This window comes from Strigops habroptila, chromosome 6 (assembly GCF_004027225.2).
Source record: "Strigops habroptila isolate Jane chromosome 6, bStrHab1.2.pri, whole genome shotgun sequence".
NCBI lineage: Eukaryota > Metazoa > Chordata > Aves > Psittaciformes > Psittacidae > Strigops > Strigops habroptila.
This window is the reverse complement of record NC_044282.2, coordinates 3,369,610-3,383,283: the sequence shown is the minus strand read 5'-3', so window position 1 is coordinate 3,383,283 and position 13,674 is coordinate 3,369,610. Positions and strand designations below refer to the sequence as shown.

Here is a 13,674-nt window from a genome sequence, read left to right as displayed (position 1 = left end):
CATACTTATGTTTCATAAAGAAACATAAGTAACTTCAACAGCTCAAATCACTTCTGTGTTACTACTACTATGGACAAATACTTCTGCAGCAGTGCAAAGAGGGGAGAAAAAAAAAAGGGAAAGAAAGACTTGGATAAAGCAGCAAAGCAGAACACCATTCTAACATTGTGTTGTCAGACCTTTTCTGATTTTCTTTTTAATCTTCTTTGCTTTAGGTTTCTGTTTTTCCATGCTTTCCTCCTGTTTCTGCCCTTCTGATGTAAATAGTCTTTCCAATGAATGATTTTCATTGCCATCTTGTGCTGGATGATGCTGTAGCTCAGAAAGGGACATTGCACTGCAATGTAATGGATTACTGTCACCAATTGCATTCTAGTGCGTATATGGATACAATTGCTCATTACCACTATTAATACACTTGAAATTTCCTCTTTAGGTCTGCAACTCATCTGTGTATATTGAAAATGCAACACCCCTCCTTAACATTAGTTTCTTTTCTTTTTCATTTCTCTCCCCTCTTCATTTCCCCATAATTTCCAGATAGTTGCAGAACCATTCATGCGAACAGAGCTAAGCTAATACTCTTCTGCTGGATTAGGGCCATCACTCATCACTAAAAGACCATGCACAAAATTATCTTCAGTTAAGAGTGAGTTCCACAGAAAATAAACATCTGATAGTAATGGAGAACATTTCTTTTTTATAAGTTGAAAGAATCTGTGAGTTAAATATTCTTGACAGCATTTTGAAAGAGTATGTGGCAATATTTTTTCATAACAGAATCATCCAATTCAACACTTAGTCAGAAGCTTTCTGATAAACTGTACACATTTTCTACCTAAAACCAAAATGTTTCATTTTGTTTAAGATTCACAGGCACATGGTACACCGTTTATCATAGTACCTTGTTTCAGCTTCACTTAAAACTGCTTTTTCTTTCTTTTTCTTCTTTTTGCCTACTTCATTGTTCAATACAACTTCATGGCTTTGAACAGTAGAGGTAAATTCAGACATCTGTTCTTTAAGTTTCATTTTTATTTTCTTTTTAATTTCATTTGCCTCATCTTCAGCCACATGCAGCTGATAGGCTCGAATTAGCTCCTCTTCCTCTTCTAATTCAGTTACATTTCTCGCTTCAGTCCAGAAATTTCTAATCTTTCCATCACCTCCTTGATGAGGTACATCTGTTTGCGATTTACTTTTTGTTTTCTTCTTTGGAAAATCATTAATCTTTTTCTCAAAACTCTCCACTTTAGCTTCATGTAAATTTTCCTCCTCATTAAATTGTTCTTGTAACAGTGATTTCTTTTTCTTCTTGTTAGACTTTGGTTGCTTGTTCTCCTCTCCACTAACAATATCATTGTTTAATTTCTTTGCAATTGAAGCTTTCTCTCTCAGTTTATTTTTTGTAAATCGTGGACTCTCTTCTTCAGGATTGTATGTGTTGTTTAGAATTGCTTCATCATTCACACTTTCCTTAGCTAGATCAATATTACTTCTAAATGTGTCAAGCTATAAATGAAAAGAACATAGAACATACTTGTACTAAAATTATGTTTAAAGGATAAACATATCACTTAATGTTACTTCTTTAGCAACATTACACAAAGTAAAATGAAAAGATCTAGTTATATTGTTTAAAATTAACAAGTGACAGATTTAAAAGCAACAGAAAATTCACAGTGGAAAAAACCCCCAAAACATTTGGCACTTCATCCTCAATTTTATTTCATTATGTTTTTAAATTACTTTTATGTATATCCAGTCAAAAAAGTAATCAACAAGTCTGCTCCATAAACAGATGCCAATGCTTTAGACTATGGAAGACTTGAAGATTACATGTAGTACAAAATCAAGTATTTTAATCCATTTAAAATGCAAGGTAGAGACAGGCTTCAAGCTCTGCTGTTTGTAGTCTCTTTAACTGAAAGTTGCTTGCCAAAGTTAGACAATGAAATTATATTTAAAAGTGCTACAACTGAAAAACAGATTTCCATTAAGACTTTATTTTTTTTCCCCCAAGTATAAAGTTGAAAGAAAAATGTCACATTACTCTTATCAAAATGACAGAGTTGATCTAAAGACCGGTCTATTAAAACCAGCTAAGATTAGTTACAGCTAATGCATATGTCTGTGCACTCCTTCTGCCAATTTCTGGTCTTTTTCAGAAAACACATTGTAAACATTCCTCCCTCCTTCAATTTTCTATTCCTGGTTACTAGAAGTTATAATGACCCATCCCTCGAAACATTCAAGGTCAGGTTGGACGAGGTTCCGAGCAACCCGATCTAGCTGAAGATGTCCTTCCTCATTGTAAGGGTGTTGGACTACATGACCTTTAAAGGTCCCTTCCAACCCAAACTTTTCTGATTCTATGACAACTCCAAACAACAAAGCAAGTAACCAAGGCCTAATTCTGTAAGGAGATCGCACACAGATATCTGCTCCTTGATGTAACTTTCTACAAAGTTGCTGAGGTTCATTTACTCTGCTGTCTTACATAAGTCTCTCCACATGAAACGTTAGAAAGGACTTTAAAACACAAAGAAAACAAATTATAAAAAAAAAAAATTGAGAAAATATAAGTATCTCCATACAATCCTTTCTTTGCCAAGACTATATTCCTCCCTCAATAAACAGAGACATCTTCCCCTTCTAGCTGGGATACTTTCTCCCAGTTACGGAACCATGTTTGCCTCAAACATTACACATATTGTCCCCTTTTTTAAAAATAAGAGATCACCAAAATGTACAAGCTTATAAGAAGAAAAAACTTATGAGAATGAAGTTGCAATGGCAATTATACTTTGCAGGATGGATCCTGACTTAAAAACACCTGCGAGAATAATATTCCATGACTGAAAGAACACTCAACGTGCAAGTTATCTGCCACTATGTTGCATGCCCTCAATTAGGTTAGCCTGCAAACTTTCATCACTGTCTTGCTTTATTCACATCTGAGATTTGATGAGAGAACATGGAGAGCAAGGAAAGTGCAAGTACTGAAGAAGGAGAAGGGAGGATAAAGGAAGGAAAGTTTCAAGTACATGAGAGAAAAAAATTCAAGGAAGTTTGTTGTGTGTACAGGAAAATTGTCAAATAAAAGCAGTGTGGCAACAAAAATACACCAAGACAAAGTTTAACACAGAAATAAAAGCTGATGTCTGAAACTAGAGACAAAGCTTAAAAATACACTAACTAGACTAATGCTACGTATTAAAAAACACTGTCCTAATAAAGTCTAAGTTAAAAAAGAAAGCATCTAGAATTTCATGCAAGTATGCTTATCTAAGACATTAGAAAAAATCTAAAGCCATTCATATATCTTTTCAGTAGTTATCTTTATTTTTAGTATCCTATGTCTAAAAATAGTTTAAATTATCTAGATATCAAATCATGAAAAAAAGTCCTTGTACCTTCATCTTTTACTTGCTTAAATAGACCAGTAACATCCTCTTTATTTATAAGTTAGTGATTTAAGAGGATGTGGAGAAGTTCATATAAATAACTTGAAATACAGAATAGAGTAAGGGAAATAAAAAAAATAAGATAAAATAAAGCATCAATCTTTGTATAAACTAAAAAACCCAAAATAATGCTTTGTAATAGATGGATCACTTTTCTGTAATTTCTATGAATAGCTTGAACTGCAGAGAATAAGAACTGAAGATTAAAACATACTGGCAATTAAGGCCCAACAGTGACCAATAGTTAAAGTCATGCTGATGCTTGCCTTGATAGAATATTAATCCATTAAGCCCAAAAAAGTAGAATACTTTGAGAAATCCTTAACAAAATCCTTAACAAAAGCCTTTGTCTTTGACCTGTTCAAGAGTTTCTAAAATAGCTGCTATTCGAGAATCCTTTCCTCAAAGATACATAGATGTTACAACAACTTGCTTGAAATATTTACTAGAACTCGTTGTTATGCCTACAAACAAAAAAAATGTCCACAAATACGTGCCATGAATAGTAGCACACACCTAACTATAGCTAATATACCCACAGGAAAAACAAAACAAAGCAGAATATCCTTATAATGAAATAAAACACAATCTCAAGCTACAGCAAATTCCAAGAACATTAACAGATACTGCAGGTAGCACAAAGCTGCTTCAGCAGTTCAAACACAAATTCCTCAGATACACAGGCTGTATGTATCTTAGTTCAGGACACTTTTTCCACATGTTGTAATTGCATGATATAATTAAACACGGAGGAAAGATGACAGAGTCACAAAATGATAAAGTAAAAGCCAAGAGGTTCATAAAAAACATCAGATTAGGTATCAGAGGCAGGGATACTGATATAGATTCTCTCTCTGAAACGCAGGACTGAGAAAGATCAACTAAGAGCAATTGTCTATATATAAACATACGTGAACCAAGTTAGCAAAAGCAGTTAGGCAGGAAAAGCAGCTCATAGGATAGGCCTGTCTCTGGAGTAAGCCCAGAGGGTTGCTGACCTGAGCTTGACCTCCTCAGCTTAAACATGGAACAAATGAGAAGGCTTTTTTCAAAACAGCTCCATGACCACATCACACCACCAGGGCAGAGAAAATACTCTCCCCTGAGAACAGACCTACTTGCGCTACTGGCTTGATAGCAGCAAGAGATGGGCGTCAGCCAAGATGCACACAGGTGGGCTAATACCATAGAGAGCCAACCCAAGTCATGTCACTTGTTATTCATGTTCCAGAGCTGACAGCAGGGACTACACCTAATAATCTTACTTCTTTTTAAAAAGGCTTCTCACGTATGCACGAGTGGAACCTGGAAACACATCAGGTGATTTTGCCCAGGGTAACTGGAAACTCAGAGAACCAGACTTAAGAGACGCACCTGAAGTTCTTCCCATAGTACAGGCACACCTTGAAAAATAGAAATAGATATTGCCAGCCCACTGAAGGGCTGATTGTGTACAGGTTGTAAAAGACCATTTACTTACAACTGAGTTGATAATGAACATACTTGTTAAGGAAAATTTTAATGTATTAGGGAACCAATTCTACTACCATTGCTCATGTAAGACTACAAAATGTAGACACTCAAAGCTAAAAGAACTTCGATTTACAGATAGGATGGGCTTGGAGAAGTTTCACCAAATTTTAACAGAAAACATTGAGAAAACGTGTAGGTCCAGTACATAGTGAACTACTAGCAGTTTTCCTATTTTAAATGTAAGAAACAATGGGCTAAATCCAGTGGAAATCTCAGCAGTTTTTCAGTGCCTATGGCTACTGAAAACCAAAGCAGGTCTTTCACTGGCCACAGCTGATGTCCATCTCCATTACAAACACCTCATTCCTATCTGTTGTCACCAAACTCATCCTGACTTACTGATATCAACCCTTCCTCTTCCAGTCAGGCTGCTTCCCTTCTCTCCAGGTAATGGGCACACAGAGCAGAGCAGGCAAGTGTGCAGGCAATCTCCTTACCCTCACTTCTGTCATTTAAAAATCACAGAAAGCTCCTGCAGCTCTAGAACTCAGGTTTCAAGGACACAGTGGACAGTGAGACAAAAGGTTTCATTAAACTAAGAAAGGCTAGGTTCAGTAAAGACAAAAGAAAGCAGCAGACTGGAATATTTCCAGTGGAAATATGCTCTCAACCATGACCTGTTTATGATCAAACCTGGGACGTCATTTATGGCAAGTGCGTGACACAAAGTCATCACTGATAAATTTCACATTATTTCAAGATATGTGAAAGTCTATACAGTTAAATTACATACAGTGAAGAAAACTGTAGGAAAAACAAACAACAGCCAACCTCCTCCACCTACCTTCTCTTTCCCTCCCACATACATTTCTTACAATGAAATGACTGGTTATTTGCTGAAGCTTTTACAGAAATTTCTACTGGAATGCAACCAGCATGGAAATACCAGCCTGAGCTCCTGCAAAATTGCCACAATTTAAGGAAATATTCAAAATAACCAGTATAGTGTTTTAATACACTTTCTCAAGTTCTTCATTTTCAGTGCTTTGATTGGTAAAAATCTATGGCTTCAACAAAACCACAAAGCCAGGCTTCCACACTGACCCTAAAAACGCATCTTAATCGGTGTGTATACCACTAACTTTTCATTCCATTCACTGTGATTTTAAGTGTTTCTAGGTAACTCCAAAACACTAGCATTTTATATCAGAGATTTCTGGAATGTAAACCAATTTTAAAACCAAAGCAAGCTTAAAATATTTATGGGTAATATGAACCCCCATATGAAGATACAACTATGTGCTCAAAAATATTTGTATCATAAAGTACGGATTTAAAAACTCATGTTTCATCAAAAAAGTAAACCTAAGCAAGGAAAAATTTAACCTTGTATTTACACGTATGCCAGCAAAAAAAGGAAAAAGACCACCCTTAAAATTTCCATGCTATGTTTTAGACATGATGTTGATTCTTTGTATAGACTATTGACTAAATTCCATATACTTCAAGGCATGCAAATTAAAAAATCCGCACAAATAAACTTCAAATTGACAATCTAATGACAAAATTACGTTTCAGCATAACGATACTAACTTTACTATAGCTACTTACATATCATAAATACATATAACTCTAATATTATATAAAATACCACTCCTTTGTTTTAAATGAGTATTACGGAATGAAAATTAACTTCCAGCACCTGGTACATGTACAATTTTAAGATAAAAAAACCCCAAAACTATCAAACCTAACAGGAGAAAAATAAAAAAAACAGAACATTTGTCATTGAAGAAAACTGCTTTTTGAAATGCCAATCATTGTAAGTCAATAATCAGTATATATAGGATGCATATTAAACATTTATTCTTCTGTTCAGCAAAAAAAGCTACACTATGAACCACAACGCAGAGGAATATCTGAGAGTCTTTTAATGAGAGATACGCCACAAAGAAAAATGTCATCTAACCATAAGGGCAGGGTGACAGAATCATTTATAATCTGCAAGTCACAAGTTAAGGCCAGAATCTTTAAAACAAATCTTTATGCCTAAGTAAACACGTAAACAGGAGACTACTCAGACACAAAGCTCAGCATATGCAGAGATATGCTGATTACTGAGGTCAAATTGGAAAAAAAAAAAGTTTCAGATGTTGTTTAATATTGTTTGTAAATTGTTATTCTTATACAAGTGATTTTTAGGAAATGGATTAAAGTTAATGAATATCCCCAATACTATTACAAATTCTCACCAGTTCTCAATTCTCAATTCAGAGATGTATTACACAGATGTAGTGCTCTCAAAATTAAATATTTTTACAGCCATTCTATTAGCCCATCTCTCAAACTCCCACTAAAGTTAATACGGAATTTGAAAATCTTAAATGTTTTCTGAAAACTATGAATGAAAAAAAAAAAAGTACTGGCAGACTTTAAATGAGTGCATGCCTGCACACGCCACTTTCTTTTTACATTTATTGTAGTCTATATAATTTTGGCATACCTCCAAATTACAAGGATGCATTGGTGGTACATAGACAACATATAAAAGCCACCTTAAAACCAAAGGATATGTGCAGAAATATACTTTATAATTTTTTTTTGTTTTTGGATGCCTACATCTCCTTTCTACAACATATTTTCCTGATCTTTTTTTCATTAAGGAAGGCAACCACCCAAAGCCTGCATGTGTTCAAACTCACCACAATATTCTCTTCAGAGTGAAACTTCTTTTTCTTTGATTTCTTTGTGTCTGCTAGGCCAGCATGATGTCTGAAGATCTCCTCAAAGCAGGCTCTGGTTTTTGCCTTTGCCTCACTTTCAACTGCAGAAAGAAATCTAGAGTATGATTTGATACCTCAATAATCACCATTGCTAAAAAAGTGCGTAATCAGGCTTTAAAATTGAAAAGAACAAGAATTATTTTATGAGGGAAAGTTTACCAAGAAATTTGTGTAGTATTCAGTTAAGAATTTCCACTGACAAAGTAAACCACACAAGGATAACTCAGCAACATTGTACAAACACACCAGGCTATTACTTGTTGTGAAAGTCGGCACCGCCAACTTTGTTTCCTGAAGAAAAAACATTTTGAAGAGCAAAAACATCAGGATCAGCATAAAACTTGGGCTAGCTAAAGCAGAGGGCAGATTATTGCCTTTGCTGTTTATGAATGGTACCACGCTGATAACAGATGACACTGTCTCCAGGATAAGCAGCAGCTCTAGGTTCTTACTGAGTCTGGATTCCAGAGAAGCACCACCAAGACAGATCTGCAACAAGCAGGAGCATGCAGGGATCCGAAATCAGCTGGAGCTGAGCCCCTCCTTTCTGTGAATCATGATACTGCTATCAGCAGCATTTCAACCCTTGAAGCAGCAGTAGGTGTTCTAGCCCCCTGAAGTAAAGCTTAATTTGTAACTACAGAATTAAAAATGTAATCTGGCACACCTCTGAAAAAGACTGTTGAATCCTCAGCTAGGGCATATTTACCATATGTCATTACAAATTTTTGCAAAAGCCCCCAAATTTAAGGAATAATTAAAAAAACCCCAATGCTTCGGAAATCAGCTATAAACACAGACTCAAAGCAGAGCAAACGTAACATTAAAAAGTTACAGACAGAAGTAAATCCTGTCATTTGCATCTAGTTGTGACTACAAAATATGTATTAAAAATCAGACATAGTCTTCTTACCTACTGGCATTTTCAGTCCTCAGAAGTGGCTCAACACACCAGCTGCTTCCTCAGAATTCACCATTCTATTAAAAGTAATTAACAACTTTCATTAACATAACTGGTACTTAGACTTATAGCTAACAACTGAATGCATGCTTATTAATATCAAGGATAAGTACATAGCTTTTAGGGAAATATTTATTTCTAAACTATTTGTCTAAGTTACTAGAAGTTCTCTGCCATCAAATCTCAGCTCAGGAGTCTCTGCATCTACCTGATACTTGTTATTTGAGAGTAAATAAAAAGCAACACTGCAGCCGTTTAATTAGCTATATGTTTCTGGGCAATAGTCAAATACGTTAGTACTGTATGGCTCCAGTCTTCTAAAAAACCCTACAGTTTATTTAAATAATAATGACCCATGAAGCCATTTACATTGAAGCCTTTCTGACCAGGTTCGTATCCTGACAGCATTGTCAAAAAGTCGCACTGTAGCCAGCTGATAGCTTTCAATGCAAAGATTAATATCTACCACCAAATCTAACTTTATCACAACTTTCTAAATATTTATGTTTATGTAAAGCATTTGTGTTTTACATATAGCAGACAAGCAACTACATGAAACTCATTTCTCTAAAGAAAAATGTCATGCTTTCCTGACTCTGGAGAAAAGCCTGCAAACGTAATCCAAACAAAGCTTGAAGGCAAATAAAAATACTACACAGCTTTATCTTTTCATCAAGAAAATTCAGAATGTTTTACAAAAACCTTTAATACAAAAAGCTGTTTTGTAAACAATGGAACTAATGAAACCTAGCTTTCTATCAATGTGTTATGTTCTCCTTAGCCTTCCACGAAATAAACTATCGTACCTATCTCCCTGACAGCCCATTGAGCAATAGCTTCAAGTTCTCCCTAGGCAACACCTCCTCATAGATACCACTAACGCACATTCACTGGACACTCACACTACACCAGCCCTAATAAATTAAGACATACCATTAAGTACTGCCAGGTTATATGATTGCATTGTCCCTGGCACCAGTTTGGTCCAAGCAATTCCTGGGTACAGTTTAGGAGTTCATATAGATGATTATTAATAAGCAGTTTTCATGCAGCCACTCTGATTTGGGTCTAAGAGAGTTTAATAGTATTAAAGTGGGCCAAAGACACCACTTGGCTTCAACACTGAAAATCATTCCTAGGTGCACACCTCTTACCATTATAAGAAAGAGCCCAGGCTACACTTACCATCCCCAAGCATCTGCACTACTGTACTCTCAGATGGTATGATATCTCTTTCACAGTGTTACTTTCTTCTTCTCTGTCCCCCACAGCCTACACACTTTCAGTTCATTTCATATTTGTTACTTACAGTAGTTTGGCCTGCTGGGTAGCCAAACCAAACTAAGAAAAAAAAGGAAAGGGTTAGGGTTGGTTTGGGATTATAGAAGTGCTGATTAGTCAGTTGCCAGGTGTCATTAGTTTACTTCATCTATTAAGCAAAGCATTTATGCTAAGTATCCAACAATCTAAGGGATATTTGAAACAAGCAAGGATGGCCAGAACTGACTTCACAGGAGGAAGGAAAAAATGGTTTGTTCTGTAATATGCTTCATGATGGCACTACAGGGTAGCAGTATTTTCACTAAGTAAAATACATTTTGACTGGCAAAGCAAAGCTTTACTGTCACAACTAAAACAGTTAAAAAGTTCTTAAAAAAAACAGAAAATATTATTGAAAAGTATGGATTTGCAATTTATACTTGGTTATACTAAAAGGCTGTTTCAGAAGTACAACAGTCATTAAATGCTGCTCTTCAAGTAGTCATTTCACAATTGGCTGGAAAATACTTATTATGTGAAAGAGTAGAAAACTAAATATAGTTATAAAAAACAGCTGATTCTATCACTTTAATCATTCCCTGAGGATTGCAGAAGCATAAAAAAGTCTCTTATAATTAGTTGAGTGATTTCAATCACCCCTTAGAAAAACTAATTACAAACAACAAATGAAATGCTGAAGTGCTCTTACATTTAAAACCAAAAATATGAGAGGCAATGTAGAACACAACAGCAACATAAAGTACACACCTGTTCCAAGTACGGAAAGAATTTTATGGTCAATGGTTAAATAAATCACACCACAAAAAACTATACGTAAATCTATTTTGCAGATACTTTTGATTATAATGGAATAAACACCTTTCCAAAGGCTAGGTTCACAACATGTCTACCAGCACTCTCTGTAATATGCACAGACTTGCCAAACTCACCAGAGAGCATAATTTTCTGTTTACCTGTATTTATTCAGTAAAAGTCGATCCTCTTGCAGCAATAAAATTAAGACATAAAGTCCTCTAATGACAGTGCTATTGTTTTATACACATTTCCAGTTTAAAATTACATGGGCTTTAACATGGTGCATTAAGGCAACTATTACACTTGTGTAAATATAGATCATTAATCAACAAGGATAAGAACAAGCCTGTTTACTCAGTGTAATCTCACCTTAAATTGGTGAGGATTTAATCTTACATCACAGGTCAGCAATCGCAGTGCCCCAAGCTGAATAAACTCGGTTAGCATTAAGATTAATCTTGTAAAATGCATTTTTGCCTGATCAGATTTGATCTCTTCCATGTTAGTTAATATAAGGCAATCCAGGAATGACAAAAATACATACTTTGAACAGTGGCATATTCCAGCCATCAAGAATAACCAGGAAAACAAGATACTGAAGCCCAAACTTCCAAGAATTACTGCATACCTTCCTGAGAATCATCTAACTTGCTCTTCACTAATACTCCACCTGTATTCATAAATGTGATTCTACATCAAATTCCTGCTCTTTTCACAGTATTTTACAACACTGAGTTGCTATATTCTGCATCCGTAATATAGGAATTCTCTATGCGAAATATGCAACAAAACCCACTATTCACAAAAAACACCTTTACTAATAATATAGGTAGAGGTTTTTCATAAACATCAAACCTATAGTATAATGAAGCAGAACATACAGAATCTGTATTACACAATGGGAAGTGACAAATTTCCTGCCTAATTAGGGCTGTTTAGGAAAATAAGTAGACAAAGTAATTGCACACTTCAAGGTTTTCATGAACTAAATCCCTCCTTTTGTCGCAAAAAGTGAATGTAATCTTCAGTGCCTAAAACCAAGTAGAATATCAGGCCATCCTTTAGGCGAGATTAGTCACCACAGTGGGAAATCCTGGGTTTAACTAGTAGGTTTCTAATTCAGCTATCTGTAGGTATCACTACTTTGAGGTCAGAAAAAGCTTTAACCCAGAATTATACAGTAAAATGGCACTGAGTTGAATCTGTTCCTCTTCACTAATGGTAAGCATGACACCAAAACCCAGTCTGGTTTTATTCATGAAAATTCAGTATTTAAGTCGAGAAAACTGACAGCTTTGTTATTACCATGTAAATACCTATGTACTCGCGTATCAAATAAACATCACCACAACAGCAGTAGCTTTCTACCAGTTCAGATGCACCTGTAAAAACCTTGTGCTCACACTAACTTAGAAGGATGTTTAAAAAAGCTGGTGCTACCCATCTGAGTTTTATAACAGTAACTGAGAAACTTTAGCTTCAGAGTTAGCTGCTTTTTTTTTTACCCAGAAGACTGGGCACCTTTCGTGGGTTACGAGAAGGCTGCAAAGAGTGTGCCTGCCCTGATGACAAAACTATGGAGTTCAGTTCTGTGTAAGGAAACAGAGGTGCCTCCTATAGTTTATTACATTTTAAGTCTCTGCCTTATATCCTAATTACAAAAACGGGTTCACATCAATGGACCGACCTAAGGATTTTAATTACCCAAGTGGCATTTTGCTTTGTGTAGAGGAACCATGGTAAACAATAAAAATACAACGGCACACTGGCAGCACACGCAGCTGGACTAACGGGATTAATGGCATTTATTGTGCAGATGCACATTCCCTACGCGCGGGAGGCATCGCTGCTTTGGGCCTTAACACGCCAGGCACGGAGCAGCCCTGTACCTTCACGTGCGGCGGGGTACGCAACCTCGCCGAGTAAACCGGACAGCGCGTACCGAGAAAGGGGAGGCAGCACCCGCCGGCCACGGGACCACGCGGCACTGCTGCACCGACACCTGCGGCCGCGCAGACCCGCCGGCCCCGCCGCCACTCGGGGCAACCACGCGGGGTGCGGGGCCTAACTCCCGCTGATCGCCGCAGGGCGCCGCCGCCGCCGCTGCCCGCGCATCCCCGCGGGCGCCAACGGCCGCCGCCGCAGCGCGCTCCGTAACGGCTTGCGGAGCCCGCGGCTGAGCCCCCCCGACCCGGGAAGGAAGGAGAGGCGAGGGGAGGGCCAGCCGGCGCGGGAGCCGAGGGAGGGAACGGCGGCGGGGAGGCGTGCCCCAGCCTACCCGCCTCTGGAGCCGCGCACGGCAGGATCCCGGCCCTTCCCGTCTCCTACCCGAGGCGCCCCGCGAAGGCATCACTCACGTCAAGCCCGTCCGCTTCCGTAGCAGCGCCGCGGCCACCCGTCTGCTGCGGCGGCCCCGCCCCCCCGTCCTCCCCGCCAGTGGTCTCGCCCCCCCCGCCCCCCCCGCGGCTCTGCGCGGGTGGTTTTGCCGAAAACAATCGCCGCTGCCAAGGAAACAGCAGAGCGGGCGCATGCGCGCAGGGGAGCGGGGCCGCGTTTTCCCGCCGGAAAGTGGCGGCGGCGCGCATGCGTGGCAGGGCCCTGCGCCGCGGGGGGGGCGCGCAGCGCCGCGGGGATGAGGCAGGCGCCCTGGCGCGGTGGCAGCAGCACGTCCGTGTGCGCATGCGCCGCACCGGCTCGCCTCCTGCCGTGTGGCTGTGCTGGGCGGGCCGGGTGGCGGCTGCGTTCGGTCCTGCCGCCCTGAGGCGGCGGGCGCGGGCGCGGGCCTGGGCCTGGGCCTGTCGTTGGAAGGATTGCCGCCTGTGCGGGCGCTCCTGCCGCGCGTCTGCCCGTCCGTGTCGCCCTCCCCTGACAGCGGCTTGTGAGGACAACCCGGCTGTGCTGCCCGCCGCCGGGC

General features: G+C 38.8%; 1 protein-coding gene across 10 annotated transcripts in view; it reads right to left on the bottom strand.

Annotated features, from left to right (window-relative positions):
- AHI1 (Abelson helper integration site 1) overlaps positions 1–13,324 on the bottom strand; it is an 87,571-nt gene extending 74,247 nt beyond the window's left edge. For 8 of the 10 annotated variants that reach the window (XR_003991868.1, XR_003991870.1, XM_030489768.1 and 5 more), the window contains exons 1-5: positions 13,118–13,324; positions 8,637–8,701; positions 7,643–7,764; positions 905–1,512; positions 180–337 (exon numbers count right to left, since the gene is read on the bottom strand). Coding sequence is in view for 8 of the 10 variants with exons in the window: in XM_030489768.1 (XP_030345628.1) it covers positions 180–337; positions 905–1,512; positions 7,643–7,764; positions 8,637–8,646 (898 nt within the window). In the remaining 2 variants the exon portion in view is untranslated. Of the gene's footprint in view, positions 1–179; positions 338–904; positions 1,513–7,642; positions 7,765–8,636; positions 8,702–13,038 lie in introns of all 10 variants that reach the window. The other 2 variants (XM_030489770.1, XM_030489769.1) reach the window with 2 other exon arrangements.
- Between the last annotated feature and the right edge of the window lie 350 nt (positions 13,325–13,674).